A 26,142-nucleotide genomic window follows, 5' to 3' on the forward strand; every position below is an offset into this window, starting at 1 on the left:
GCCTTATGGGGGTATGTGTCTGTGTGTTTCAGCGTGTATGTGTGAATGGATGTGTGAGGCGACAGTGTAATTGCCTGTCTAGGGCAATAGAATAAGAAAGCAGGCACTGGTGGAGCAGACCCAGAGGTCTGGCCTCCGCTGCCTTCATCCTCCCGACCTATAGAAAGTGCTTCTGCTGCTACATAACACCACAAATTACACTGTACATTAGATATAGTTTACTATATTAGATTACATATGCTGTGACAGTTCATTTGCACCTCAGAGCTCTGACGGTGTAGCCCACACATGCTGCCACGGGAGGAAGCTGTGCGCTCTCCTTTTGCTTTTTTTTTTTTTTTTTTTTTTTTATGTGTATGTGTTTTGTTTTCCCACTCACCTTACATGACCGCATGAAATGTGACTTCCACTTACAGCTGCATTCGTACCCTGCAGTGGAGTTGTGCATGACAGAGAGTCGTAATGATGGAAGAGCAAGCAGCAATTTCAGCACCATGGACAGGGCTTAGAGAGTGTAAGACCCAGGTCGACTGCCTGCAGCAGCCGCTGGAGGGAAAATAGCTATGAGCTGCTTATTACAGGAGACGGGCTGAAAGAACTACATGCATTTGTACTGTCAATCTGTGCATATGCATGGAGGTGAGTACAAGTGTGTGTGTGTGTGTGTTTCTTTCTTCTTTTTTTTTTTTTACAAAGAAATTGAATTCCTTATTTCTCCGTGTGAGCCCCAAACCCCCGCACCTCCACCCCTCAAGACTCTTGAGTGATGGAACACAAAGCATCGGCAAAGCTACTGAGTGACAGGCCAGAGCCAGACAGGAGGATAAGGGAGGTGCGCAGGGGAGGGGGTCAGGAGGGGGAATATGAGGAAGGCAGGATTCTAGTCAACACTCAGTGGCATGCACTTCAGCTAATGAGAGAGGCAAGGGGTCAGCTTCTAACTACACAGAGATAATGGCCATCTCCTGAAACCATGGCAACAGCAGCCATCCTGTACTCCTCCCACCCCCGCTGCCTCACCCCTTTGCTGCGCCCTCATCTTACTTCACCGCACCGAAATGAGTTTTATTTAAAAAAAAAAAAAAAAAAAAATCACAGTGAGGAAAATCAATGCAGGGCTTTTTGTCAGTTAATGACCGCCCAGGTTTTTGCATCTGTACCCATACTGCTTGGAGACATGCATAAAACATTGTGCCGTAGCCCACACCTGAAAGCACATTAAGTGTCATTTTCTGCTGATATTGTGGATGTAAAAGACGTGCCAAATTGCAGACGGAGTAGCACCTTGCCTAAGAAAGGTGTACTAATTTCAACTTGTGAAAGAGTGAGACAAAAGGGAGAGACGTGGCTAGGTAGAGGAGAAAGAGAGGGAAATGTGGCAAATGCAACAGCGATGGAGTCAAATGTGTAAAATGATGAGGCAAAAGAATTCATATCGGGAGTAACAATAAAAAATGTCACGTTTAAGGTGTAGAAATACAATTCCCATTGTGGTGAATGAGGAAAATAATCATTTTGGGGGGAACAAAATCCTGTTGCTGTGCCCCCCCCCCTTCCCCTTTACCAGTGGGAGACTCACACTGCTGCTGTAATTCTACACTTTCCTGCTCTCTGAAATCCCCAGGGAGTACCGTGCATATGAGCGTTGCATACCTGGCGTGTCTGCATGTGTGCATGTGAACCTTGGTGTGCTTGTGCCTCTTCATGTGAGTCTGCTGGATATGGCTTGAACTTCTGACAACATAATTACACACAGAGGCTGTGGATGAACATGTAGCTTCGAGTCAGTATGTGTGAGAGTATGTGGTTAGGAGGCATGATATGGGTCCTAACGCACGCACACCACGCACACACAGTTAGCAGCCAGGGGTAGAATGGACAGGGCTTGTAGTGGCACATCAGCACCACGGATAGCGGCTGACCCATCGGAGTCCAATTAGAGCCACTGTGACCAGACAGCCAGTTAGCCAGACACTTAGACTGCTGGGTTGGATGAGGATAGAGAGCCTGTGGTGTAATGGGGTGGCGGGCACACACAGTTTTAATAAGAAGGAGGAGGCGGCTGAGTTTTTAATGAGGGATGTGGTGGATTGTGGGGGTGTTGTGTGGTACTTGATACACTGTCTGACCATTAAGATCTCTTATGAGTGAACAGTGTATAATTTGCACTAGTTACGTCTCCAAAGTTATACAGTGATTGAAGGATATAATTTGGGTGTGTAGCGCTTAGTGCTGCGGCTTCATGGTTAATGTTAATATGGTGTATTAAATTACCCACTGGAGGCAGGTGGTGGTTCCTCTGCTGTTGCTGCCACGTCTCTCTGTGGTTGACTGGGAAAGCATCACTTCCTGGAGGCCATTATCACCTACAAGTTTATAAAACTTTTAGAGCTACAAGTCCTGGAAGCCCGCTGTCACTGATGATGAGAGTGTCATGAAATACACATTTTTACCAGTGTGAGCTATTTTGTAATTGGGGGTTTTTAAGCAATCCAGCAAAACAACAAAATGGTTTCACATGATGTCTTCAGTATGTCGTCTGTTTTCCAAACTAAGACAAAAAAAAAAGAGTATGGTAAAAACAATATAACTTACCCAGACTGCATGTCACATTTATAGCCTTAATCAACACCAAACAAACAAATCTACATGACTATTACAGACAGCACAGAAACTGAAAAGACAAGAAAAAAGAGCCAAGAAGCCCTAAACGTGTGGTGTAATTTTAAAGGCTGTTAGTGACCAGTGCAGATGTCTGAAGGCAAAACAGTGGATCAAAAGGTGGATGATGTCCACTTCTGTTAACTATAATGTGTCCATACAGTGTCTGGTAGCAGTAGGGGTAATCAATCTACCCTGAAAAATATTCCTGTCATATAATCTGTCAACAAAAGTGAGCTATTAACATCATGTAAAGGAGACACAGAGGTTTTTCCTCCTCACAGCACCACTGCTGGATGTTTTCTTTTTATTCCTTTTACAGCATTGTTTAATATTCCATTTCTTAGACAATATTTACCGTTAGTGTTTTTGACATTTTTCATCCCCTTCTTTCCCTCCCCTTCCTTCTGTTGTGGGATGGGGTTTTAATTTCTGTCACAACACTGGCAATTTGTCTTTCTCCCAACTTAAATTGTCACATAGTGTTTTCACCGCAGCATTTATTGTAAGATCAGTTTCCATTTCTATCACTGTTGTTGTTGTTGCTGTTTCATTGTTTTCATACATTTCCTCTATTTTTCATTTTCAAAGTTTTCTTTCCTATTACAACTTTGGTAGCATCTCTTTTTTTCCTGTTATTTATTATTATTATTTATTTTATTGTATCATCATTATTATTGTTGTTATTCATGGAGTTTCTTATGTTTTACTTCCCATTCAAACATGGAAACGTGTCTATTTTTTCTCTGTGATGTGATAGCTTTGGTTGCTGCTCTTTTTCGTTTTTATTTATGTACCTGTTGAAAAACAAATATCAGTAACCTCCGTCTGTCTCTGTCTCTGTCCCTCCCTCTCCTCCCTGCTCAGCTGCTCTCAGAGGAACCGGTGTGAGCGTGCAGATGAGCCTTATCGTTTCGCCGCTTCTATCAACCAATGTGTGAAGGCCACGGTGTACCCAGACAGCATTGCAGTGTCAGAACCCAGCGTACCTGTAAGTTTACACAGACACACACATTAGTACATACAGTACACACACACACACACACACAAAATGCCAAACACCTGTAATTTCAACCACCACTTGCACACATCACAATGAAAAATTAGCTTCCATCTACATATTCCCTACCCACGTACAGAGGCAGAACATTTTAAATGGTCCCACGTAGCAGTTCGCCTAGTCTTGATTGTAGCTGATGCATAAACATTAGATGGGATGGTTCATAATAGCTCTACGTGGGCTTTTCACCGTGCATATGCTCACTTGATACAGAGCAGTCAGTATGTGTGCCAAGACATGTTTGTGTGGGTGGATGTGTAGGTGTTAAAGTTGTCCAAGTGCAGCTGAGTAGAGTGCGGTATTTCCACATGGACTGAACAAAAACAGGCAGATAGAGCATCAGTGCAAGGCTCTGCCTGTCCAGGGTCTGGCGAATTATGCACTCGTGCACGTGTGGACACACACGTTAGATTTTTAAATACCCACACTGTTAAAGAATCAATTTATTCAAAACACAAAAGATAAAATACGTTTTTCAGTATGCCCAGATTGATTTGCTCAGGTTTGGATGTGTCAGAATCAGAAATGTCAGTTTCTGATTAACATCCCACATGTGCACTTGAAATCTATCTGGTATTTAACATACTTTCATTGAAAATACTTCCAAGAGAAACTGCTCATAACAAGGTTATCTCCTAAAATGTGAAGATTTCTGGCAAGAGATGCTGCCTTACAGTTTTTCAGATGTAATATTTCAACATTATGGTCCAACAAAAATGACGGATGACAGACATAGACATTTTTCCTTGTCTTTTGGGTAAATCCTTTAATCTAACTGGTTAAACTTGAAAAAAAAAAAAATCTCATAAATGTGCCAGTAGCTCTGGCAGTAACTCTGGCTCTGGCACCCTGCACCCCGTGATATCTCGCCCTCAGTAAACCTTTGCCCTATTTTCCAGTTTACAAACAGCAGTTTGTCTGACAACATGTTAGCAGTTATGTTTGTTTCCATGTCAGCCATACCAGCAACAGGGTCATCTCACCAAACCAGCCACAAAAAAAAAAAAAATCGCTCACAAATTCCACAGGGGCAGACAGCTATCTCCATGACAACACAGTCTCTTCATGTGGGCCCCGGGAGAGACAGAAACACAGAGAAAACAATCAAATTACCTTTATTAAAACTCTGCCACCAATTAGACCGGTCGGTGCTGCCAAGCTGCAAAAACACCCACCACTGCCATCATCATCATCAGGGAGGACAGGAGAACAAAAAGAGCAAAGGCTTAGCACTCGGAGACAAGCTTAGTTTCTGTAGCAGCCTTGCTGCGTGTGTGTGCGTGTGTGTGTGTGTGTGTGTATGTGAGCATGTGCATCAGCAAATTTTGAGTGTTTATCTGTATATGTGTGTCTCAGAAAAATGATGAGAGCTAATTAATGTGAGAGGTTACTCAGGGAATTCTACATTGAACAAAAGACATTGATTGCTGTGATTGCTGTAATCAAGGATCTCTCTGACACACCTCAGACTGGAGCAACACAAACACGGTGATAGTAAAACAGAGTAAGACAAGAGGTCCTCAGCCGAAAAATAAAAAAAAAAGAGAAATCATCCATCCTCTCAATGGGTACCGGAGTAAGCCAGCTAACGAGGGAGGCAGTGTAGTCAGCTACTGAGACAGTCAGCATCTCTTGAAAGGCCTACAGTTAAGCTGCTCAGCTGCCTTGCCTGTCCCAGTAGCCCTGCGGTGTTTAGTGAGAGGCAGATAAAACAAAGAGAAACTTCAAACGGTATGGCCCAAAAATAACAGCTAATGGAACAAGGCTGTGAAATGCCATGGTGATAATTATCCAGGCTGCCTCACTTGGCTGGAGAGCCAGATCACACACCCTGTGCGCAGAATACATTTATTTATAGGCAGAGCAGCTGAATGCTCCAGCCCCAGTGTCACTGCTCTCCAGAGAATGACTTCAAACGCCTCTCTGTGTGTGGTATATTGCATATGTACCTCACATCATGTGTGAATGTGTGAGCGCAGGTTTTTTAATGTTTTTTTTTTTCTCTCTCTCTCAACAAATAAAATTTGTTGTTTCGGCCATGTCTTTTTCCAATTTCCTATTTTGCAGCTCAGTGCTGCATATTGACTGAATCACAACGTCTGTCTCCACCTCTGGACTGATACCTTCTACTCTCAAATAAGAGATTAAGATCTAAACACACTTATTATGGCACTGACAACGTTTTTAAGACACAGCAACATTTCTGGGCAAAGTGGATGAATAGCTTTGCCAGCAGCAGTGTGTTCTTTTTGCATTTTATTTGAAACTTATTACGCTGCTACATTCAAACCACTATGCTTTTTTTTTCACATTTTTCCCAGCCAATCACGTCTCATCTTACCAAAGATGCAAATGCCAGTGCTTTTGCAATAAGAATTTTTTTCTCTCTTTTCTCTGCTGATCTAACATCCTATCGTCCTGTATGCTGTGCCCTGATCCTGTGTAGTAATTTAACACATGGTTGACCCTACTGCTCATTTTGATCCATGTTCAAACTGCTGTGTATAACAAACTATTGATATGTTCCCCACACCCATGTGCAGCTGCTGGTGAGGGTGAGCGATGTTCCAGACCTTTCTGCAGGCATCACCTGTTCTTTTGGCAACCTGACGGAGGTGGAGGGACAGGTCAATGGCAACCAGATACTCTGTGTGTCCCCTGCTGCCAAGGATGTCCCACTCATCCCCACCGACCAAGGTAAATACAACAAATAGACACACAATGGACTACAGGTAAATGCAAACCGACGAGCTGTTTCATTTGAAGAAAACATTTTCCTAGGTAATGTACCATAGATTGATCTGATCATGGCGATTAGATGAGACCCATACTCCAAAAGGATTCCCATTTGTCCCTCCCTCTCTCAACTAACCGCTCATGCACACTCTAAAACATCTTTATTGATTCGGCACTTCTAATTTAAGCAGCCACCATCTACGTAACAAACTCCCACTGATCCAGGATCAGTTGTTTGGCTGTGAAGTGTGCTACACACAAGGCCAGGCCCCATTAGAGCTGATGGAGGATCAGATTGAGGTCCCCTGGCCTGTGGCTTAGATACAGATCACCACATTACTGCCCTGATATTGGGCTAACAGGCGACGGTCTAACACGCAGGTTGATTCAGCTGGGGGACGATTTGACTGAAGGGGCAGCAGGGAAGTTGATGTGGTGGATTAGTGTCTTTGCATAGCCAAGGCACAGGAAGGTGGTCTGCCGTTTGAGAAAGTGCTATCTGATAAAAACTACCAAAAAAAAGAAAGATTATCATCAACAATAGTAATTAATTTTATTTCAGCAGAGGTCAAAATGTCCAATAAGCCATATTTATCTTAGCTCATAAAATCTATAATAAATTTGTAGTTGAGTAGAACATATAGAAACACTGCCTAAAACAATGTTCAGGCTCAGGAATAAAGCTATGCTAATCACCTCAAGGACAGTATTCATAGAAATCTCATGACCTTTCAAACATTCCTCCAGCGTATTTCCATAAATATACCACAGTGACTCGCATTCATTTATTTGCAAACATATATATCATTATGAATACTATCACCTGTTGTTTGACAATAAATACCTGTTGTTTGCAAGCTAAGATGGCTGCAGGGTGACAAAAGCAAACAGCCTGAATAATATATAATGTGCCGTGTGTGGAAATCACTGTGTGTTTTGGGGGTTTGGTAATCCTCCTCCCTGTGAGTAAATGACAGCCCTGTTTGCCCAGAGCTCCCATGGGGCCCGGTGCATCAGGCACTAATATGAATGTTCTCCCCCAGGTAAATGTCAGCCACTACCCCTGTAAGCCCTTCCTCCATCCATCTAGCTACCCATCCATCCTACAGCTCCTCTTTCTCCATCTCCCCCTGCCTCCTCCCCTTTTGACCACCTTCCTCGTTCCTCCATCCTCTTTCGTTGACTCTCCCAGATGTTTAAACCTCCATTTTTACTCCACATTCATTCTCCTGAGGCCACTTCCTCCTGACCTCGCTGCTATCCTCCTCCATCTTCTGTCCCCTAGCAAGCCTTTCTATCTGTTGCACATCAACATTGATCGTGCAGCGGCAACGACCTGAGGAGAGGAGAAGAGGGGAGAGGAGGAAATGAGATTAAAGGTGAAGAAGAAGGGGAAATAAAGGAGAGAGGGGGAATTAAAACAAGAGCAAAGGAACAGAGGGAAGAGAGGTTAGGATAAAACTGTGACGCTGGACTGACAATGAGCATTAAATTTAAGAAAACAGCTGACACTCTTTTCCGCTAAGGAAAAAAATATATCCTAGAGGAGGTTTTGTGTGGACAGGAACTCTGTACCACTTTGTTTGCCAGATCCTGCGAGACAAATGTGCAGCAATAGAAGTCAGCGATGAGCCTGCGATACAGACTTCTGTGAAACAGAGCCTGATTCCCAACAGGTGCTGTAGAGAGAACGGGGCACGGAGGGTCATTCAAGCCTCCTACACACTGAATGTCATCTGAAATTCAGGCTGCTCTGCACATACACATTTACAAACACACACACACACACACGCGCACATATTTATGGAGTCTGTATTCTCATGGGGAGAGATAAGAGGCTGTTTTCACAGAGAACAGAAGCACAGCCAGATCTCTGTTCGGCAAAATGCAGGAAAATAAAATTTGATCAGATTAAATCATTCTCTGTGTGACTGAAAATTGCTAATTTTGTTTACACATATTTTCACAAGCAGTGTTGCTTTTAATTTGTTTTGCGTGTATACAATACTGTGCAATAAAGGCTACATTTCTAGATATCTTACCGACATCAACAGCTCATATCAATGCTGAATTTAAACATACCGAGAAAACTAATAAGCATAAGATTTGATTATGGTTGCTGTTCACAGCTATGCAAAATAATGTGAGGAGAAACGGACTGTTCTGTAATAGAAGACGAGTGTAAAATAAATGTCTCTTCTGTTGCAGATTGGTCCGGTGTTGAGCTGCGACTCAATTCTAAGGAGACTGGTCAGATGCTTATCAGCACAGAGGTCAAGTTTTACAACTGCAGCGTCCACCAACTGTGAGTATCTCTCTCTGAGTTCCATTCATTCTCTTTTCATTTACAAAAACAAAGCCCCAGACCTGCTGCCCAAAACCACTGGATCAATGCTCCGGGAATTAGTTACAATTTGTCCTTAACCTTAGCCGGCCCGAGTCCCCTAAAAATATCCCCTGTAAAGACTAATGTAATCTGATCGCTAGCTGCTCCCTGAGCACCGTGGCAGGAAGTTTCCGCGCTGCTGCGTTAATGAAGCCTTCTTCTCAAACATCCTGCGGTACAAAATACACTGCTTTCTGGGCTAACAGGTCTTCAGTAGGGATTTCATGCTCGTTTTCATGCCACGTCTGTCCCTGATTGAGTGATGTTGAACTGAATCCCTGGATTGGAGATCTCAGTGTCGGCGGTGTCTTTGCTATTGCTCGCTTCATTCCAGTGTGGCAGATTCTGTTTGTGTGAGATCCAAAGGCCTTGCTGATTTGGGAGTATCACTGAATAAGGACAGTATCACAGCAGTGACGCCAGCCGGGGTGCGGGAATCGTTGCATGTCATATTATCCTTTCACTATCCCTTGGATATTAAAACAAAATGTTAGCCATAGCCATTGCCTCCTTTTCCAGATAAAAGAAGGCGATGTTACTCTGCATCTATCTCCCTCTCACACACACAAATAAACATATCAGCACATACGTACACACAAGTACACACTGCCCTATAGCTTCATATTGCTGTCTGCCGCCTGAAAACCCTGTCTGAGTAGCACAGAAAGCAATTACCGGCTCTCACATCAGCTCAGTTAATCAGCAATGACAAACATACTTGCACATGCAGCCTCACACACACACACACACACACACTCTCAACCGCACAAAGAAGGTTGCATACACTTGAAAAGGGCATACGCTCTCCCTCGCACACTCTGATGCCAACTCGTGCTCTCTCTCACTCTCCCTCTCACACACATACTGTACACACTATTTGCCTGAAGGTGAATCATCCCTATTCTGAATTAGTGTGCTTGCCAGAGACCCCTCCCATGCTTTTGCACCGATGAATATTTCACAATAAGCAAGTATGAATAACACAACCTTAATCCGGAGTGAGAAGGAGAGAGGGAGAGCAGAGTGAGACTGCAGCGCACTCTCCTAACAAATGTTCATGAATACGTCGCGTAGCACAGTCAATTAAAAGGGTACATTGTCTTCGGTATGGAGACATACAGAGAGCATTATGTCTTTATCATCAGGTTATCGCTTTTTCCTGTTTTCTTGACCGTCCTTTCATTTACTCATCTCTCCATCCATTCATCCGTGTAACCCGTACACAGTGTTAGAAAGAATATTTACTCAAGTACTGGACAATTCTGAGGGTCCTGACCTTTTCTCAAGTATTTTTATACTGCTTCATACATTTCAAGGAAAACACTGTGCTTTTTAGAGTCTGCTGCATAATGGCTTCTTTTTGTAAGTGAATTTTGTTAGTAATACTTAATCATTTTTACTCGAGTAAAACAGTACAGATTTTAGGTAAAAATGTTTGCACTCTGGTATTGATACTTTAACTTTAGTGAAGGATCAGCACAGTGTGTACCCCGGTGGTGACACATGCACAGAAACACACACACTTACATGTTGTGCATGCAAAAATGCTCACACACAAACACACACACACCTAACAGCTTGTAATTACAGTGACACTCCAACAATGCGGGGCTAATGGTAATTGCAGGATCAAGCTGCGCCAATGTCTTATTTGTCCTCATTACTCAACATTCCTCCGCTCCGTCTCTCGCTCTCTTTCTCCATCTGATTCTGGTTATGAAGGCTAATATGCCACCTCCCGTTCACACATGACACACAGTATTAATATATGGCACTACAAAATATATGCAGGGAGAACTTGGCCCAGCAGCTATTAGGTACTGTGCCAAGTACAAGGGCACAACAACAGCAGGTGCCCACTTGGGATCTGAACTCATTTCCTCTGTGGCACTTCCCCCACTTTGGCAAACTCGCTGCTCCTCCTTGACTGCGTCGCTTTTTCCTGACTCTCCCTCTGCATGTGTTTGTGTGTGTGTGTGTGTGTGCGCGTGTCCATGCAGGTGCCTGTCATGTGTGAACAGTGCCTTCCGCTGCCATTGGTGCAAGTACCGCAACTTGTGTACCCATGACCCCTCCAGCTGTTCCTTCCAGGAGGGACGAGTCAACACTTCTGAGGTTGGTGGAACACACCCATGCACAAAAACACACACATGCCTATAAGCAAGCTTGCTAGCACAACTTTCCCTTTCTTTCCCATCTTTTCCTCTCTCTTCCCCTCTGACTCCCTCTCTCTCTCTCTCTCTCTCTCTCTCTCTCTCTCTCCTGCTCTTTCCCTCTCTCGCTTTGCTTCTGCCTGCATCCTGCTCTGTGCTCCTGCTCTGTGTCAGCCTCAGGGCATGTCTTCAGAAAGACAGCCATCTAAGCTCTTCTATTTCCGAATTGGCGTTTCTCATTCGGAGCTCTTGTTCTCTGCAGTAGCAATTAACAGTCTATTATCTTTGGAGTTATTGAGCTTAGTGTGTCTTAACAATGACACAGGATCACTCTGACCGAGTCAGTCATGTGCAGTAGATACAAACTGTTTGAAATATGCCTGTGTGTCTCTGGCTGTACACACATATAGTTCTGGGGTATTCTGATTGTGTTTTTCTTTGCCTCTAATCCAATTTATTTGTAATAAAGAATCCTCAGACTTTACCACTCTTGCAGTTTTTCAGTTCATATTTACGTATTTGCAATGGAACTGATACAACTTCATAATTCAATTACTTTAATGCCTATCCCTGACAATAAGCACCAGTAGCAGCTGTTTCAATAAGATGATCCTCAAGATAAAGCTGTATTAGAATAGAGGTCTTTATGGGGTGACCCTTACATCTCTCATCTGACAGGACTCAAGACTTATGGATGTAAAAGGCCACTAAGGCAAACACTTCAGTGTGTGATGCTGCTGTAATAGTTTTCTTGATGCAAATGTTGCTTTCACATTAAATTGCCCACAGAATTGCCCTCTAAATTGCTTCCTGGGTCTGTAAACCACTGAGCACTTTTTTAATCATTCTCAGTCTTCGCCATGTGAGCAGTTTAGAAATTCCACTTTTGATAATGAGTTGTTCAACGCTCAGATGTCAGCTCAGAGCTTTCCAAGGTCACAGGAGTCACTTTAAAATTCCAACTAAAGATGAATTTACATTTCAACTGCACTTACATTGCTTCACTTTTCTTATTCTCATTCTTATTCATCGCTCTCTTGTGGAACTATGGTTCCTCTTGTCTTGCTAGTGATCTAAACTGTGAAAAAGCACAGTGTTTATTTGTCAGATTTGTTGGCACTGATGTGTGCTCTCTGCCCTGTTCCTGCTTCCTCTAGGACTGTCCCCAGCTGGTGCGCTCTGAGGAGATTCTGATCCCAGCAGGAGAGGTGAAGCCTATCACCCTGAAGGCCAGAAACCTGCCACAGCCTCAATCTGGCCAGCGGGGCTATGAGTGTGTCCTCCACATCCAGGGGGTCAGCCACAGAGTCACTGCCCTCCGCTTCAATAGCTCCAGCGTGCAGTGCCAGAACAGCTCGGTGGGTTTGGTGGGCCAGATTGTACCAGATTAGGTCTAATTGGTGATGCATGATTTGTTTTTGTGTGTATGTGTGTGAATTTTTTATTTTATTCATTATTTATTTGACTACACATTGTACATTCAGTATACACAAAGAAAAAGGAAACAAGTGTTTGAGTTTGTGTACGTACGTGTGTCGTTTAATCAGTGGAGACACAGTAGATTCAGCCTATGTAATAACTCTGGAGAAGGATGCAGCATGGCTCTGCCCTCCAGTCAATCACACACACACACACATACATACACATTTTACTTGCTTTCTCACACACACACGTACAGTCACAGTCACACACCTGCACAATGCAAGTCAGGCTAGAATTAAGGGCACAGGAAGCAGTTAGGGACAGCATCTCTGGAGGCCGAGAGAAAAGCTCGAGCTTCTGCCCAGCTGTCCCTGTTTCTTCTGGTTTCTCACTTTGTCAGCTCTCTGATGATGAGATGATGTAAGTTTGGAGTAACATTGGAAGGAAACAGTGCTGCATCTACAACGACTCATGGGGATTAAAATCCCCAAACCTCCCACTGAAATCTTCCTCTCTTTTGGTCTCTTTTCCACCCTCACCTCCATCTCTCTACCTCTTCCCCTCTCTCTCCCCCATCCATGGCCTCCAGTATCTGTACGAGGGAATGAAAATTAGTGAGCTGCCTGTGGATTTCTCAGTGGTGTGGAACGGCAACTTCATTATTGATAACCCGGAGAATATCCAAGGTAAGAACAAGAGATGCTGCTGACAACATGCGCTGGCAAACAAGATGAAGAGGAACAAATGGAAATTGTCTTAAATAGTCTTGTCATATATTCAAATGGCATGTTAATCACAGGTGTAATGTAAAATATGTGTTATTGGAGATTAAAAAAGAAGAGGTAGCCTGAGGGGATATTTCACTCACTGCCGACCTACAATCTGTTTTCCTTAAATAAAAATACTCTCCAAATACTTGGGTAGGGTTTTCAATTGTTGTGTGTTCACTGTATATCCCCATCACGTCCTGTATTCCCACAGTGCACCTGTACAAGTGTGCAGCCCAGCGAGACAGCTGCGGCATGTGTCTGAAGGCAGAGAGGAAGTTCCAGTGTGGCTGGTGCAGCGGGGAGGGAAGGTGTACCCTGCGGCACCACTGCCCTCCCATCAGCCCTTACACCACCCGCTGGCTGAATCTGTCCAGCAAGAATGTCAAGTGCACCAACCCACGCATCACTGAGGTCAGTTCCCATAATCCTCTGCCTGTCCTTCCTTCCTTCCTGCCTGCCCACACATATCTAGCTCCAATCAATGTGCGCTAATCGTCTGCCTTGCTGCATTGGTGCTGGTTCTTCATCGAGGATCGTGGGGCGCTCAGCTGACACTAATCTGTAGGACTATATTAACAATTCAAAAGTTAACAGCTCTAACAGCTTGTAACTTCTTAATAAGATATCGTCATTGGTAACAGTGGCAGTTCTGTTTCATTGTTAAAGACCTCCTTTGTATTCTCTAAAGCACGTCACAACCAGCACAGCAGAGTAAACCCAGATTACACTTGATCCTGCCATGCTTAGTTTTTTGAAACATTTATAGAGAAGTTGTACTGGTAACAGCACAGTTCTTAAGAGACAGGGAGGGCTCTTGACAATGAAATGTCTGATTTGCATCGAGAGGTATTGCATGAGAAGCAGCTATGCTACACTGCTCTGTTTTCCTCTGGACCCAGGGAGAATGAGAATGAGCTTTAAAGAAGCTCCCCGGGGTGCTGGCCCCACCTAATGCATGCAGATCTGTAAATGTTCAGTTTCTATGTGTGTCTTCTGTCTTTTTTTTTTATCTCTTTCTCTAATTGAGGGACAATGTGTTTTTTTTTTTTTTGCTTAAGGGAAAAAGGTATGCTCCACAGTGTGTATGTGTATGATTGTGTATGTACCTGTATGGCCGTATGTGTTAGGCTCACAGGTGCATATTCATGTGAGTTCTTTTCACCTTCAGGGCTCATCCAAGGGCAAGGGGCCCCGACATACGCTCACACGCACGTACACAAACACAAGGCACAGAGATATGCAGTTTTAAAGGCCTGTCTCTTTGACATCTGCCTTCTCTTTGTGGCGGGGTGCAATATGCACAGATGCCTGCTCATAGATTTTAATGTGTTTTGTCTTCTCACAAGGTTATTCCAGCAAAGGAAAAGTTACTTTGGCATCAACAAATGCTGAAAAGGGAACCATATAAAATAACTTCACAAACAAAAGAAAAACAACCACTTAGAATAAGTGAGCAGCTATATCTATTGTAGCTAGCCAGGTCTTTTTAATATCTCGCTGTTCATCAAGACAACAAGGAGGTGTAGGCTATGTGCAGTGTCTCATTTCTCCTTTCTCCCGCTCTCTGAGCCTTACCAGGCATTGCAACCACCCCGCCCAATAGCTGGGCGTCCTCCACCTCAGCAACGCCAGGGTCATGACCTGGAAGTGTTTATTTGTTTTCCCATAAGTAGGCCTTTACTTGTTAAGGCCACAGTGTTATCCCGCCTGGTGGGTTTGCTGTCACAGGGGAGTCAGGCCACGAGGACACAGTATTTAATTAGGCTTGGTAACGCACCAGTGCATTGTGGCTAACCCACCAGACCCGTCTACCTCCGCATCGATTCATTTGGCTTCTTATTCCTCCACCACATTCTCACATCTAACTCCAGCCAATTAAAAAGTGAAGTTAACAACTTTGTTAATTGATTTGCTATACTGTATGCAGATAAGCCAGAAAAAGAGAGGCAGGATGAAGAAGAAGGCCATCCTTACTTCCTTTTAAGTCTGCCTCTTCCTATCTGTTTCTGTCCGTCTGTCTCTTTCTGTCTGTCTTCTGCCCTTGCTCCTCTTTCCTCCTTGTGCGCTTCTGTATATCGCTATCTCTGACTCATCCGGGTGAATTAAGTTACTCTCTCGTGTAACTCCATTATGCTTTCAATTTGTCATTTTATGGCACATGCTCATTGCCATCCAGTGGGACATACCTCATTCCCCTCCCTGTTTTTATTAGTGTTATGATCACAGTATGTGATCGCCAAGGCCACCGCCAGCCCAGACCTTCATCTGCCACTCTATAAACATTAAGGGGCAAAAAATAAAATAAATAACACAGGAGGATTTACAGGGAGGCATTCAGAAAAAAGGCTTAAACTTCAACATTGTGCAGAGAGTATTTGGAGATGCTGGGAGTTGATTAAATGTTTCATATGACAAAAGGCCAAGGTTCACATTTAATATCTCACAAAATTAGAAAATTGCTCATTTTCATCAGAGAGGCAGGCGCTTTGGCCCAAACACAAAGCAGGAGTATTAAATAAACAATGCAAAGAAACTTACAGTTGCAGTGCATGTGCACTATATCTTGAGTTATTGCATCCATCTGTTGTCCAGTGGTTTACTGATTATAATTCCTGGCTTGTTTCAGCTGGCAAGATATCACCTCAAAATATTTCCAGAAAAGCTGCAATACCAGTGAACATTTTACCTGTTTCAAATACATACAGAGAAAATCGGAAAGAAGAAATCAGAAATCAAATCAAAACAAAAGTATACCAACTTGTCCACCTACAGCAGCTGCATGACCTTGTATTCTGAGGTAGAGGTTTTCTCTTTAGTTCTACATACAGTGTAGAAGCCACAGATAGATGCAACAAGTTAATGTAGGGGAGCTGTAAAATGCATTCTGGGAAATGTAGAAAAAATGGAGAGTGTGGAGGGTATGAGTGAGGTAAGTGATGGAGAGAACAAAGGACAGAGCAGAGGAACTGAGCCATGAAAAGGTGGGAAGAGCAAAACGGGGGGGGGGGGGGGGGGATGGGGGGGGATGGGGAATGGAGCCCCTGTGGGCTGTCTGAACTCAGGTCTATTTACAGCTGTAGGTGGCAAAACCAACTCTGCATTAATTTAGACGCTTCACATGAGCACGTACTTCAGATACACACAGACACACCAATATTTCTCCTCTTCATTGCCGGTTAAGTCTGTATTCGTCTGTGGTGCGCTCCCTACCCCCTTCGTCTCTCCGTGATTACAGTTTCTTTAAGAAGCAGACATCCCCCTGGTGGGCTGAATTTATAAATAAATTTGGTTTTGATTGTATGCACCAAAGCCCCCATCATGAGTTGATTTGTATACATACTAGCACATTAGTAGTTGTGCCTACCAAAAGATAGGCCTTTTGAATAATTAATGTTTCTATTAAGTGCCATGGTGCCTCCCACCATGGCCCATTAATATTGAAAAGATGTAAGCCCCTGCTAACAGCAGAGGGAACGACATCAAATGAAGCTGGGAGTTGGATGGGCATATGAAAGGCATCTCCTCAATAGGCTTTGGCCGTGGCTTGTGCATGAGTTTACAGGATAGCAAAGAGACTTCCCTGCCTCCCAGTGACAGCCTATGTAAAGATCTAGCTGTTGCCTTAGGAAAGAAAAAAATGTAGGATTCCTCTCTTTCTTTCTCTCTCTCTCTCTCCCTCACACAGTGTATCTGAACGTATTGTTGATATTTGAACGCCACAGGGATGGTGGGCGTGTCAGTCAGTATCATAGTACAGCTGAACTCTCCTCACTGCTGTAGCCCTGAGAGAGCTGCTGTGCACTATGTGTGCTACCCTTCATTAAACCAACCAGTAGAGGCAAGAGTAAAATGTCCCATAGTAAAGTGAATCTTCAGCCGAGCAACATGTAGTGTAATTCTTTCAATAACCCACACACGTGTACCAAAGCTTTAGTGCTCAGTGAGGAGGACTCAGTCATCCTCTGATACACCCCTTAACACATAATTGTGTCTCTTGTTTTTTAAGCACTAAAAACTCCTTTCCATCACGACCCATATCTCTCGGCTCACTACAAGACATTTAAGACTCCATAAAGTATTTAGGACGTAGTTTGTTCGGGAACAAATGATCAGTAGGGTTTTATCAAGCTCATTAAATGCTCCTCACAATTAAATGTGACATGCTCGAATTAGTCTGAGCAGAGTCCAAAGACAAAGAGATTAGCTGCAAGCCCCTAAATTGTATCAAGGGCTATTTAATTTCAAAAGAAAAATATCCATTTATGGCAAGAGTGGAAATACATCAGCTGTTGTGTGGTGTGATTCTGGGAGAATCTCTTTAGAGTGTCCAGATAATAAAATCCAGTCGTAATAAATGTTTATATTAAAGGTTGAGGATAAAGAATGTACAGTAAAAATGCTGATAGTGTATATTTTAACAGTAGATGGGGTGATTAAACATTATTATCGCTGAATTGTCTCGGAGAATGCCATTCAGCTCGGTCAGCTACTGTAGTTACAGTGACATGCTAGGCTTGCATAGCCTGAAGGCAGCTGGGGCAGTGTATTGCTCTCTGCTGTATGTACTGAGTTTAGCCTCGGCTGCATCAGCACTACTTTCCCCACCATTACTTCAGCTGAATAAGTCAACACCACGCTGACAGACATCCCCAGGCTGCTCACATTGACGGCCATTTCTCTCTGTCGCCACAGTTTTTCTTTTCTTCAGACTAGCAGATTATCTTCTCAAAAGAAACCCTTTCTTTTCCCGAAGTTTCTGTCTCGTGGATTAGAATGCTTCTCTTCTCAATTTAGGTCATGCCACCCCTCTTTAGTCTTTCTATGGTTGTTGCCAAATCCCGCAGAATGTCTAAGGAAAATGTGGTGGTAAATGGCCAATACTTTGATCCCCTGAGCTGGAGAGAGATAGATTATGCTAGAGAGAGTCCAAGAGTGGGAGCAGAGAGTGCAACGTGCAAGCTGACTGGCTGTTTGCTGGAAATTACCCTCTATTGACAGTGTGACAATGCAGGCAGGCAGCAGCACTGCTCCTAAAAGGATTACACAGGGAGCATGGCATGGCAGCACTGGGTGGGAACGGGGGAGTAAGGGCGGCAGGGTGTGCGTGCATGTCCAATGAGGCTTCCTCTTCCTCTTCCCTCTGAAAGTCTGCATGGGAAGACAAACAAGCAAGCTGGTGCTCAGAGGAGGAGGATGTGTCACCTAGCCTGAGGAAGACGAGATGATGAAAGACAGAGAGCAAAAGACGGAAAAGAGATGCAAAGAGGAGGATGTTGCAGTGAAATATAAAGACATACTCCGCCCCTTCTAAAGATTATCTACAGTACATGACTGCAGTAGGTTCCCTCTGGTCTGTAAACGTCATTAGGACCTGGTTTACTGGCAGTCAAACAAGAGCCTCATGTACAAGGAGGCTCCTTTATAGATGTAGTCCCTTTGTGTAAGAAATACAGACAAAGAGCAGCACTTCTCTCACGCCTTCCAGCCCACAGACATTGGTGGCGTGGGCCTTTGAAGTGGTGGTTTTTCTATGATCTACTGATGAATCAAGGCTCTATCTGCCAATGGGGAGCTCAGTCAAATGGGTTTCATGCATGGATTAGACTGTCTTCCTGTGCTTGGTCCACCGTGGGAAGGGTTCCATTTCAGCCTCAAGTGTAGGAGGAGGAGGTCTCCCAACGCTTTTAGCAGGCCCATCTGTGATACAGCACCGCCGTCCTGTCAGCATCCCTGCCTCACCTTTCATCCATCATGGCTGACAGGACAGAACAGAGTGGCATCCACATCTCCTTTGCTGCTCATCCCATTTTCTCAGCTCTCTTCTTTCTTCCAGTTCCTTTCTTTTTTCTCTACTCTCTGTTTTATACTCTCTTCTCTCTCTCTGTTATAGTCTCCAAATCTCCCCCCCACCCCCACCGCCCCGTCTTGTTCTCTCTCAGGCCCTTGCATTGCTTATGTAACCATCACTAAGTCTACTCGAATAGCTGCTGCCAATGCCTGACATGGATATATTTAGCCATTATGTTTTCCCCCTTCTATACCCTGCATGCCCAAGCAGTGCTAAAAGATTCATGTATTCAGACCCCTCAGGCAGTGCAGTGACACACTTACTTTACATCCAGAGCAATTAATGTCCACTGAATCTAGATTACAATGTCGGCGTCCCACAGGGAAGCCGCAATGCCCTGGTGGGTGCCGGGGGTAGGGGAGGAAGGGTGTGTAGCACCTCTCGAAGGGTCGCTGTCACATGGCGCTTTGCAGCTCAGTAAGCGGGCACAACTGACTGTTGGTTATATCCCTTCTGCTTGCATGGCCAGTAATAGCATATTGATTGTTTACATAGCACTAGCAGCTACACACAGCAAAGTGACAGTCATCTCCTCCCTTTTGCCCTCCTCTTTCTTTAGTCTCCTCTATCTCTCTGTCCACCAAACAGTGTTGTCTACTCTCTCTGTCTTTCTGTATCTCCCTTCCCTTTTTTTTCGCTCCTGCTCTCTCTGCTCTCACTCCGTTTTCCTCCTCCTCCTCCTCCTCCTCCTCCGCCTTCTTCTCTTCTCCTCTTTTGTTTAAATGGCTGGATGATGGCCAGGTCAGAGCCTCAACAGGGTTATGCAGCACAGAAGGCAGTGTGCCACCCTGTGCCAAGGTCATGCTGGGCAGCCATATTGTATTTTCTGAGTAGGTGGTCTGCACTAAGCATTAATATGGCCCCTTGTTAGATTTATCATCCATGGCAACAGCAGTAAACCCTTCCCAGAGTGTTTTATGTTTTCATTGTGAAATTTCGTTTGTTGAGCTTACTGTTGTATGTTCTATAGGACGGAGTTGTAAAAGAAAAATACTTTTCTGAAAGTGTCTTCTTCGCGTGTGACTGTGTGCGTATGGATGTGAGGCTATATTTGAACAGAAAAAGCTACAAAACATGTCCCATTAGCCACTGCTGTGATTAGAGCATACTCTTGGCACAATGACTCACGGCATGTTCTGACATTCTGCGGATGCAGGCATGGGGAGTGCTCTTAATTGCTTTTACAGCCACCTGGACCGAAAGAGCATATTTACCCTTGAGCATCCACTGAAACCTGTGTGCATTTATGATTTCTATAAGACAGGTCTATAACTGAAGAGGAAAATGTTCTTTAATGTTTTTTCACAAAACATGTACGAGTTTCTCCCTTATTTTGGCTGTTTATACCCTATAGGTGACTCCAGTGGCCGGACCCCCAGAGGGAGGCACGCGGGTGACCATCCATGGCACGAACCTCGGTCTGGCCTTTTCAGACATGGTGGGCAATGTGCAGGTGGCAGGGGTAAGGTGTACCCCTGTAGAGGATGGCTACATCATCGCTGAACAGTAAGTCACACAAACAGGACAAGCATCATCATTATTATTTTATAACTATTACTAGATCTACAGTGTAAGATAATACAAATGCAAATCAGTTATAAACACTCAATGTTGAGCATATAGACTGGGGTTTTGATACATTATGTATGGGGTATAACAGCTAATGAACTCTGATCAATATATATGTATTGTGAGCAAAAGCTGCTGTCCCCACCATCTCTGCCTTAATGAGGACTGGAGCAGGTCCAGACAGTCTGGCCCTGACATGGCTGCCCCCCCCCCCTTCGCAGCACACTAGCCTAGTTCTCTCTCTGCTCTGTAGCTCATCCAGTCAACAACAATCCCATAACAGCTGTGTGTGTTTACTTCTGTTTACCTCCCTAATTGTCCCATGCTGTGCATACATCACGTTAAATCCTGTCCCATCACCCTGAACTAATGAAATGTGGCCCATGCTTCACTACTTGCCCGTCTCCCCCGTGGCTGGACACGCAGATGTGGGTAGAGTAAGAAACCTAGTGCCTTGTGGTTGTTTAACCTCCTCAGGTGATGCAGGTCCCTCAAGGGAAAGTCAAGGATGTACATACATACTACTAAACATGATTTACTCTAAATATATATTAGCATATCTGGATTAGGATTAGGTTGGATTGCCTGTGGGCACTGAGCTTTGTTGGTGGTGGAAACACTATTCATGAACAAAACAAATCCTGTAATACATTTTGAGATGTGCTACACCACAACCAGTGCAAAAATACACTCATTATGCAGCCTCTATACACTAAATAATTACACCATGGAAAATCAATATGTTATGAGGGAAAAAAAATATCCCTATAGAAATATTATTATGGAATATGACTCTCAGCTGGTGTGATATTCTTCTCTCCCCACTCAGTTAGAGAAGAATGTGAAGTTTTAAATGTATAGCACAGGCAAAGCTGACACACATACACTTGCATGCACACATGCACACCCCCGTACGCACACAGGCTATCACAGTCGTGGCTCTCAGAGGAGCCTTTAACCCTAATTCTTTCCTTGACCTACTTCTGCCCTTAGAAGGAGAACAGCTCAGCACTGCACCATTGCTGTAACTCACACACTTTCAGTCTTACTGTGTTGTTACAATACATGCATCACACACAGGTGCTTGCACAATTGCAGCTTACTTCGTGGTTAGTTTTATAATTCACTCACGCTGGTTCCAACTTTTGGTGGTAAAAGTATATAGCTCATGAATAGTGGTGATGACATACAGTATGTCTATGGTTCCTAGCTCTTTACTGGGTAGTTGTAATTAAAATTCACTATGTGCCACTTGGCTCCAGGGGACAATTTGTCAGCAGTACACTGATCTGACAGCACTTTAATCCAATTGAGGACAAGCTAGGGAATTCATTTATATGGCATGTAAAAAAAAATAGAACGAGCGAAATTAAAAAACTAACCTATGACCTCTTTAGTCTAACTTCGAAGGAGTTGGAGTCTTCGTGATGATGTTCTGAGCTGAACTTTTATTCAGAGTCTTTTGGGGTCATATATTGGCTCTAGGTTCATTAAATGCGTGTCCCCATCTGACTGTGGCTGTTTGTTTCGAGTCATAATTCACTCACCAGGCATCCTATGATGGACTTGACTGGATTGGACAAAAAAGGGAAAAAAAAAGCATACATATTTATGTGTCTTTTATGTTACTACTTCAGAGGAGTGTGTGAAAGCCATTCCTGCTTTGAAGAAAAAGTCTCAACTTTTGTGTTTTTCAGCAGACATAAAGTACATTTTTCTGAGGGCTGATACTATTCTGAAGCATTTTTATAGTGGCCAAATTGAGTCCTCATCATTAGTAAGAATTCAGTTTAAAAGAAACCCTCGGGTTTTATGGAAAAAGCGGGCCTCTTGATGGAGACGGAGAAGATACAATTTAATGTTCGGTTTTGGAAAGCCAAGCGTATTTCCATAAATATTCTGCTTCACAAAACGGCCTGTACAGCAGGCCTTCAGGTGGAGGAGCAAGTCACTCTCTTGTTTCTCTGAGGGCTAGAGAGAAGAATATATCAGCTCTGTCAGTGAGTAAATCCTCCTTTAGCCACTCTCTTCCTCATAGTTCATCCAACAAAGCTCCCAGAGTCGTTTGTTGTAATTCAGGTGATCAGCGCTGGAGAAACAATACATCTGCTCTGCTTCATCTGCTCCACTCCTGCCTGCCCCTGCCATCTGCCTCCACCACGCATTCTGTCTCTCTTTCCTCACTGTGATTGCTTCTTGTACTTCATTACTCCCTGGCACCACCAATCGATAGACGTTCCTCATTTTATTATGTCATTTGATCTAGTCACCTGCAGTGCTGGGTGACACCTGATCACACGGTATGATAAAGCTCTATTGATCCTGCTGTGTGATTTACATTAGACGTACCTCACTGGCACAGCACCAGCACCGTCGGGTGCCTGGTTGTTGGTGGGAAATTTACTTCACTCAGGTTGGGTGTGTTGGAGTGCCAAGGGAGGAGGAGCGCTAGTCTCATTTAAAGACTGTCATCGTGGGGGTCCTGGTCGATGTCTGAATGTGTCCCGTAATGAAATGAGTGAGACAACACAAGAAGATTGCATTTAGAGTGGGAGATAAATCGATATCAAGCACAGAAGTGTTTCGACTACTTTCTCCCAACTTCACTAAAGCATTTGAACATATAGACAACTTTTGGGCTTTAAGTTGTTTTTTTTGAATAGCTCTGCTTTATTTTGTACAGTGATTTTGGTGATTTATTTTGTGTCTTTTGTAGGATTGTGTGCGAGATGGACGCGGCTCCTACAGACAGTAAACCTGGTCCAGTCCAGCTGTGTGTGGGAGAGTGCAAACCAGAACTCAGGGCTCGCTCCTCACAACTCTACTCCTTTGTGGTATGACTGTGATTCTGCTTTTTTATTTATTTTTTTAAATCTTTTTTATCCTTTTTCAATTTTGCTCTACATCCTCATATAACTTACAGTCCACATAAAATGTACAGTAGCGAATGTGAGATAAACAAAAGAGCTGCACTAAAGTGAATCAGAATATACAGTTCGTTCAATTAAAAGTCATTTGTACTTTGCTTGCAAAGTAATTGTTTATGCACCAGAGGCAAATAATGATAAGTGAGTTGCCATGCCTACCAACAGTGTAATTAAGCAGCTCTGTGTATGCTTATTTGTTATTTAGGATGTAACATTCTTCCATCAGCAGCACTGTGTTTTAAAGGAGTTCTCATTAATGATCTCTGCAGGTCTCTGGTTGTGGATGCTCTTTGTCTTTATTGAATTAAAATTATGAAGTTAAGTTAATATAGCCTCATATTTTTTTTTTTTTTTTTGCTCGGGTGTTTTTGCTGTTCCCTAGTGTTAGAAGTCAATGTACTCTGTACAGCTCACTAGCTGAGCTGCATTATGTAAGTTAAGCATTATCCAGTTTATGGCAAAAATAATAATATATTCTAAGATTTCTTAGAAGTATTTGTGTTTTTCTTCTTTTACACTGTGTTAGGTATTATTAAAATTTGGTAAGCAATAGTCCTTACAGGGCAGGAAATTAGAATAGTAGATCAAATACCCTGACCAACCAAATATGGTTGGTCAGGGTCATAAGAGAGAAAGAAAGACAGATGAACAGCTTGCTAAAATGGAAAGCAGCGCTCCACACGGCAGGTAAACATTATCTGCTCCCATCCTCGCACATTCACACGCGTTTTCCAGCCTGCAGCTAACAGATAATCTACTTTCCCATTTACGCTCTCTCACACCTTCACAATTAGTGCTCCCTTAACAATTAACAGCAGCCAGTAATTACTACTGTTGTTTTCAGGGTACCTGCTTTAGCCTGCATCGTGGAAGTCACACTTAGCTGACAGTTTTGAGGTTTGTCGGAGCGATGCTCTTGGCTCTGTAGTAAACCCTCTGCTACTTTTTCTCACTAGTGTTACAGCTGCTACTCTGGGAAGCAGTGGAATTCCTCGGAGAATACTTCACAGAGCCTAGAATTGGCACCACTTGCAATTCCCCTGTATTGCAGGCCACCTAAAAAAAGAATACACCATTACAGAAACGTTCTTCAATTTTCCCAACAAGACATTCTCCCTATGAGCCAGCAGCAGTGGAGCAGTTGGCAAAGGGGGCGGTGTAAATGACAGAGTGTGCATTTAGTTGCTTTTAAATGATTTTATCTGTGTGTGTGCCCCTTGTATGTGTGTACTGCTGCATGTGTGTTTCTCTGTATGATGGGCTGTCTGCTTGAGTATTTCTCTATCTGTCGGTGTGACAGTGGCCTACCTGCCTGCCGCTTTAAACAATAGTTATTTTCAGACTGTCTTTAAAATGCTTCACTCAGACAGAACCCAGCACTGCACAACACACAGGAGGAGGATCTCTCAGGGACTGTAAGAGCTCCTGGTTTTATCCTCTTTTCACCCATCGGAGCTGCACTCCACTGCCATCGGCCTGGCAATGTGAATAACTGTAATTTACTGGGGATATGTGAATAATGCGTGAAGGTTTCAAGAGATACCACAGAGCTGCTGCTCCTTTTACGCTAGAAAATATCCATCTTTTAGTCTGCCTTTTGGTCTCTTTCTCTTGTCCTGTCTTTGTGCTCCTTCACTCTCCTTTTAATATGCTCTCACAGTTCAACCTCTCTTTCTCGGCATCTCTCTGTTTTGTAGACTCCCACAGTCACAGGTCTGTCCCCTAGCAGAGGTCCAGAGTCTGGGGGCACGAAAGTAACCATAATGGGAGAAAATCTTGGTGCCGGCAGCAGTGTCAACGTTCAGTTTGGAAACCAGACATGCGAGTTCTTTGGGTGAGACTTTCATCTTGCACCCATTTATACCATAAAAGAGTCATTAGTAGCCCATAAAGTTTAATTTTCTGAAACAGCCTGAATGATTGGGTTTTTGTTTAACACAGCTTATTCATGGAGAAAGGCTTTTTTTTTATTGTATTTGCACATTAGCATGAGGTGGAAACGTGAAATGCTCATATTTAATAAGTGCAAATACAAGACAAATTTGAATTTCACAGTTTACAGTTTCAACAATACAGTATAATGTGGCTATTATGAAGGGAAACTAATCTGCTCACTATTCATGTTGAAAATTGTCACCTAAATGAAATGATTAAAAAAGTGTAAAAACAAAAAAGTGAAAAGCACCAGGTATATTTCATTGTCCACTTGTTGTGTATTTTTGTCATATCTGCACTTGTTCCTAAAATCTTATGTATGTATGTATGTATTAGATCCTTTTTTTGCATTTGCATTTTGCAACACCTACAAAATGTATGCCTTTGATATACAGTATATACTGACAGTATCACAATTTCCTGACTCTGTGTTTAACTTTTTTTTAACTGCTACATACATCACTGCCAGAAAATGTTAGATATATGGCATGCTGTGAGCAAATGGGGGAAAAAAAAAAAACAAGAGATCTTCTTCCCAAGATGACTTGAATTATTCCCATTCAATAAGCTGCTATATTTCACGGCTTTCTTGTATTTTTTCCCTTGATATTACTGAGAAATCCCCCAGGGGAAATCCTCTCTCTCTCCCTCTGCCAGAAACTTGTGTAAATCTTA

At 43.3% G+C, this 26,142-nt stretch overlaps 1 protein-coding gene across 1 annotated transcript in view; it reads left to right on the plus strand.

Annotated features, from left to right (window-relative positions):
- The window catches only part of plxna2 (plexin A2), a 164,462-nt gene that overhangs the window by 96,382 nt on the left and 41,938 nt on the right, over positions 1-26,142 (plus strand). The window contains exons 6-15 of the mRNA XM_041050953.1: positions 3,529-3,652; positions 6,265-6,418; positions 8,666-8,762; positions 10,844-10,958; positions 12,154-12,354; positions 13,008-13,104; positions 13,400-13,599; positions 20,391-20,542; positions 23,322-23,439; positions 25,230-25,366. Coding sequence (XP_040906887.1) covers positions 3,529-3,652; positions 6,265-6,418; positions 8,666-8,762; positions 10,844-10,958; positions 12,154-12,354; positions 13,008-13,104; positions 13,400-13,599; positions 20,391-20,542; positions 23,322-23,439; positions 25,230-25,366 — 1,395 coding nt within the window. The remainder of the gene's footprint in view (positions 1-3,528; positions 3,653-6,264; positions 6,419-8,665; positions 8,763-10,843; positions 10,959-12,153; positions 12,355-13,007; positions 13,105-13,399; positions 13,600-20,390; positions 20,543-23,321; positions 23,440-25,229; positions 25,367-26,142) is intronic.

This window comes from Toxotes jaculatrix, chromosome 2 (assembly GCF_017976425.1).
Source record: "Toxotes jaculatrix isolate fToxJac2 chromosome 2, fToxJac2.pri, whole genome shotgun sequence".
Classification (NCBI taxonomy): domain Eukaryota; kingdom Metazoa; phylum Chordata; class Actinopteri; family Toxotidae; genus Toxotes; species Toxotes jaculatrix.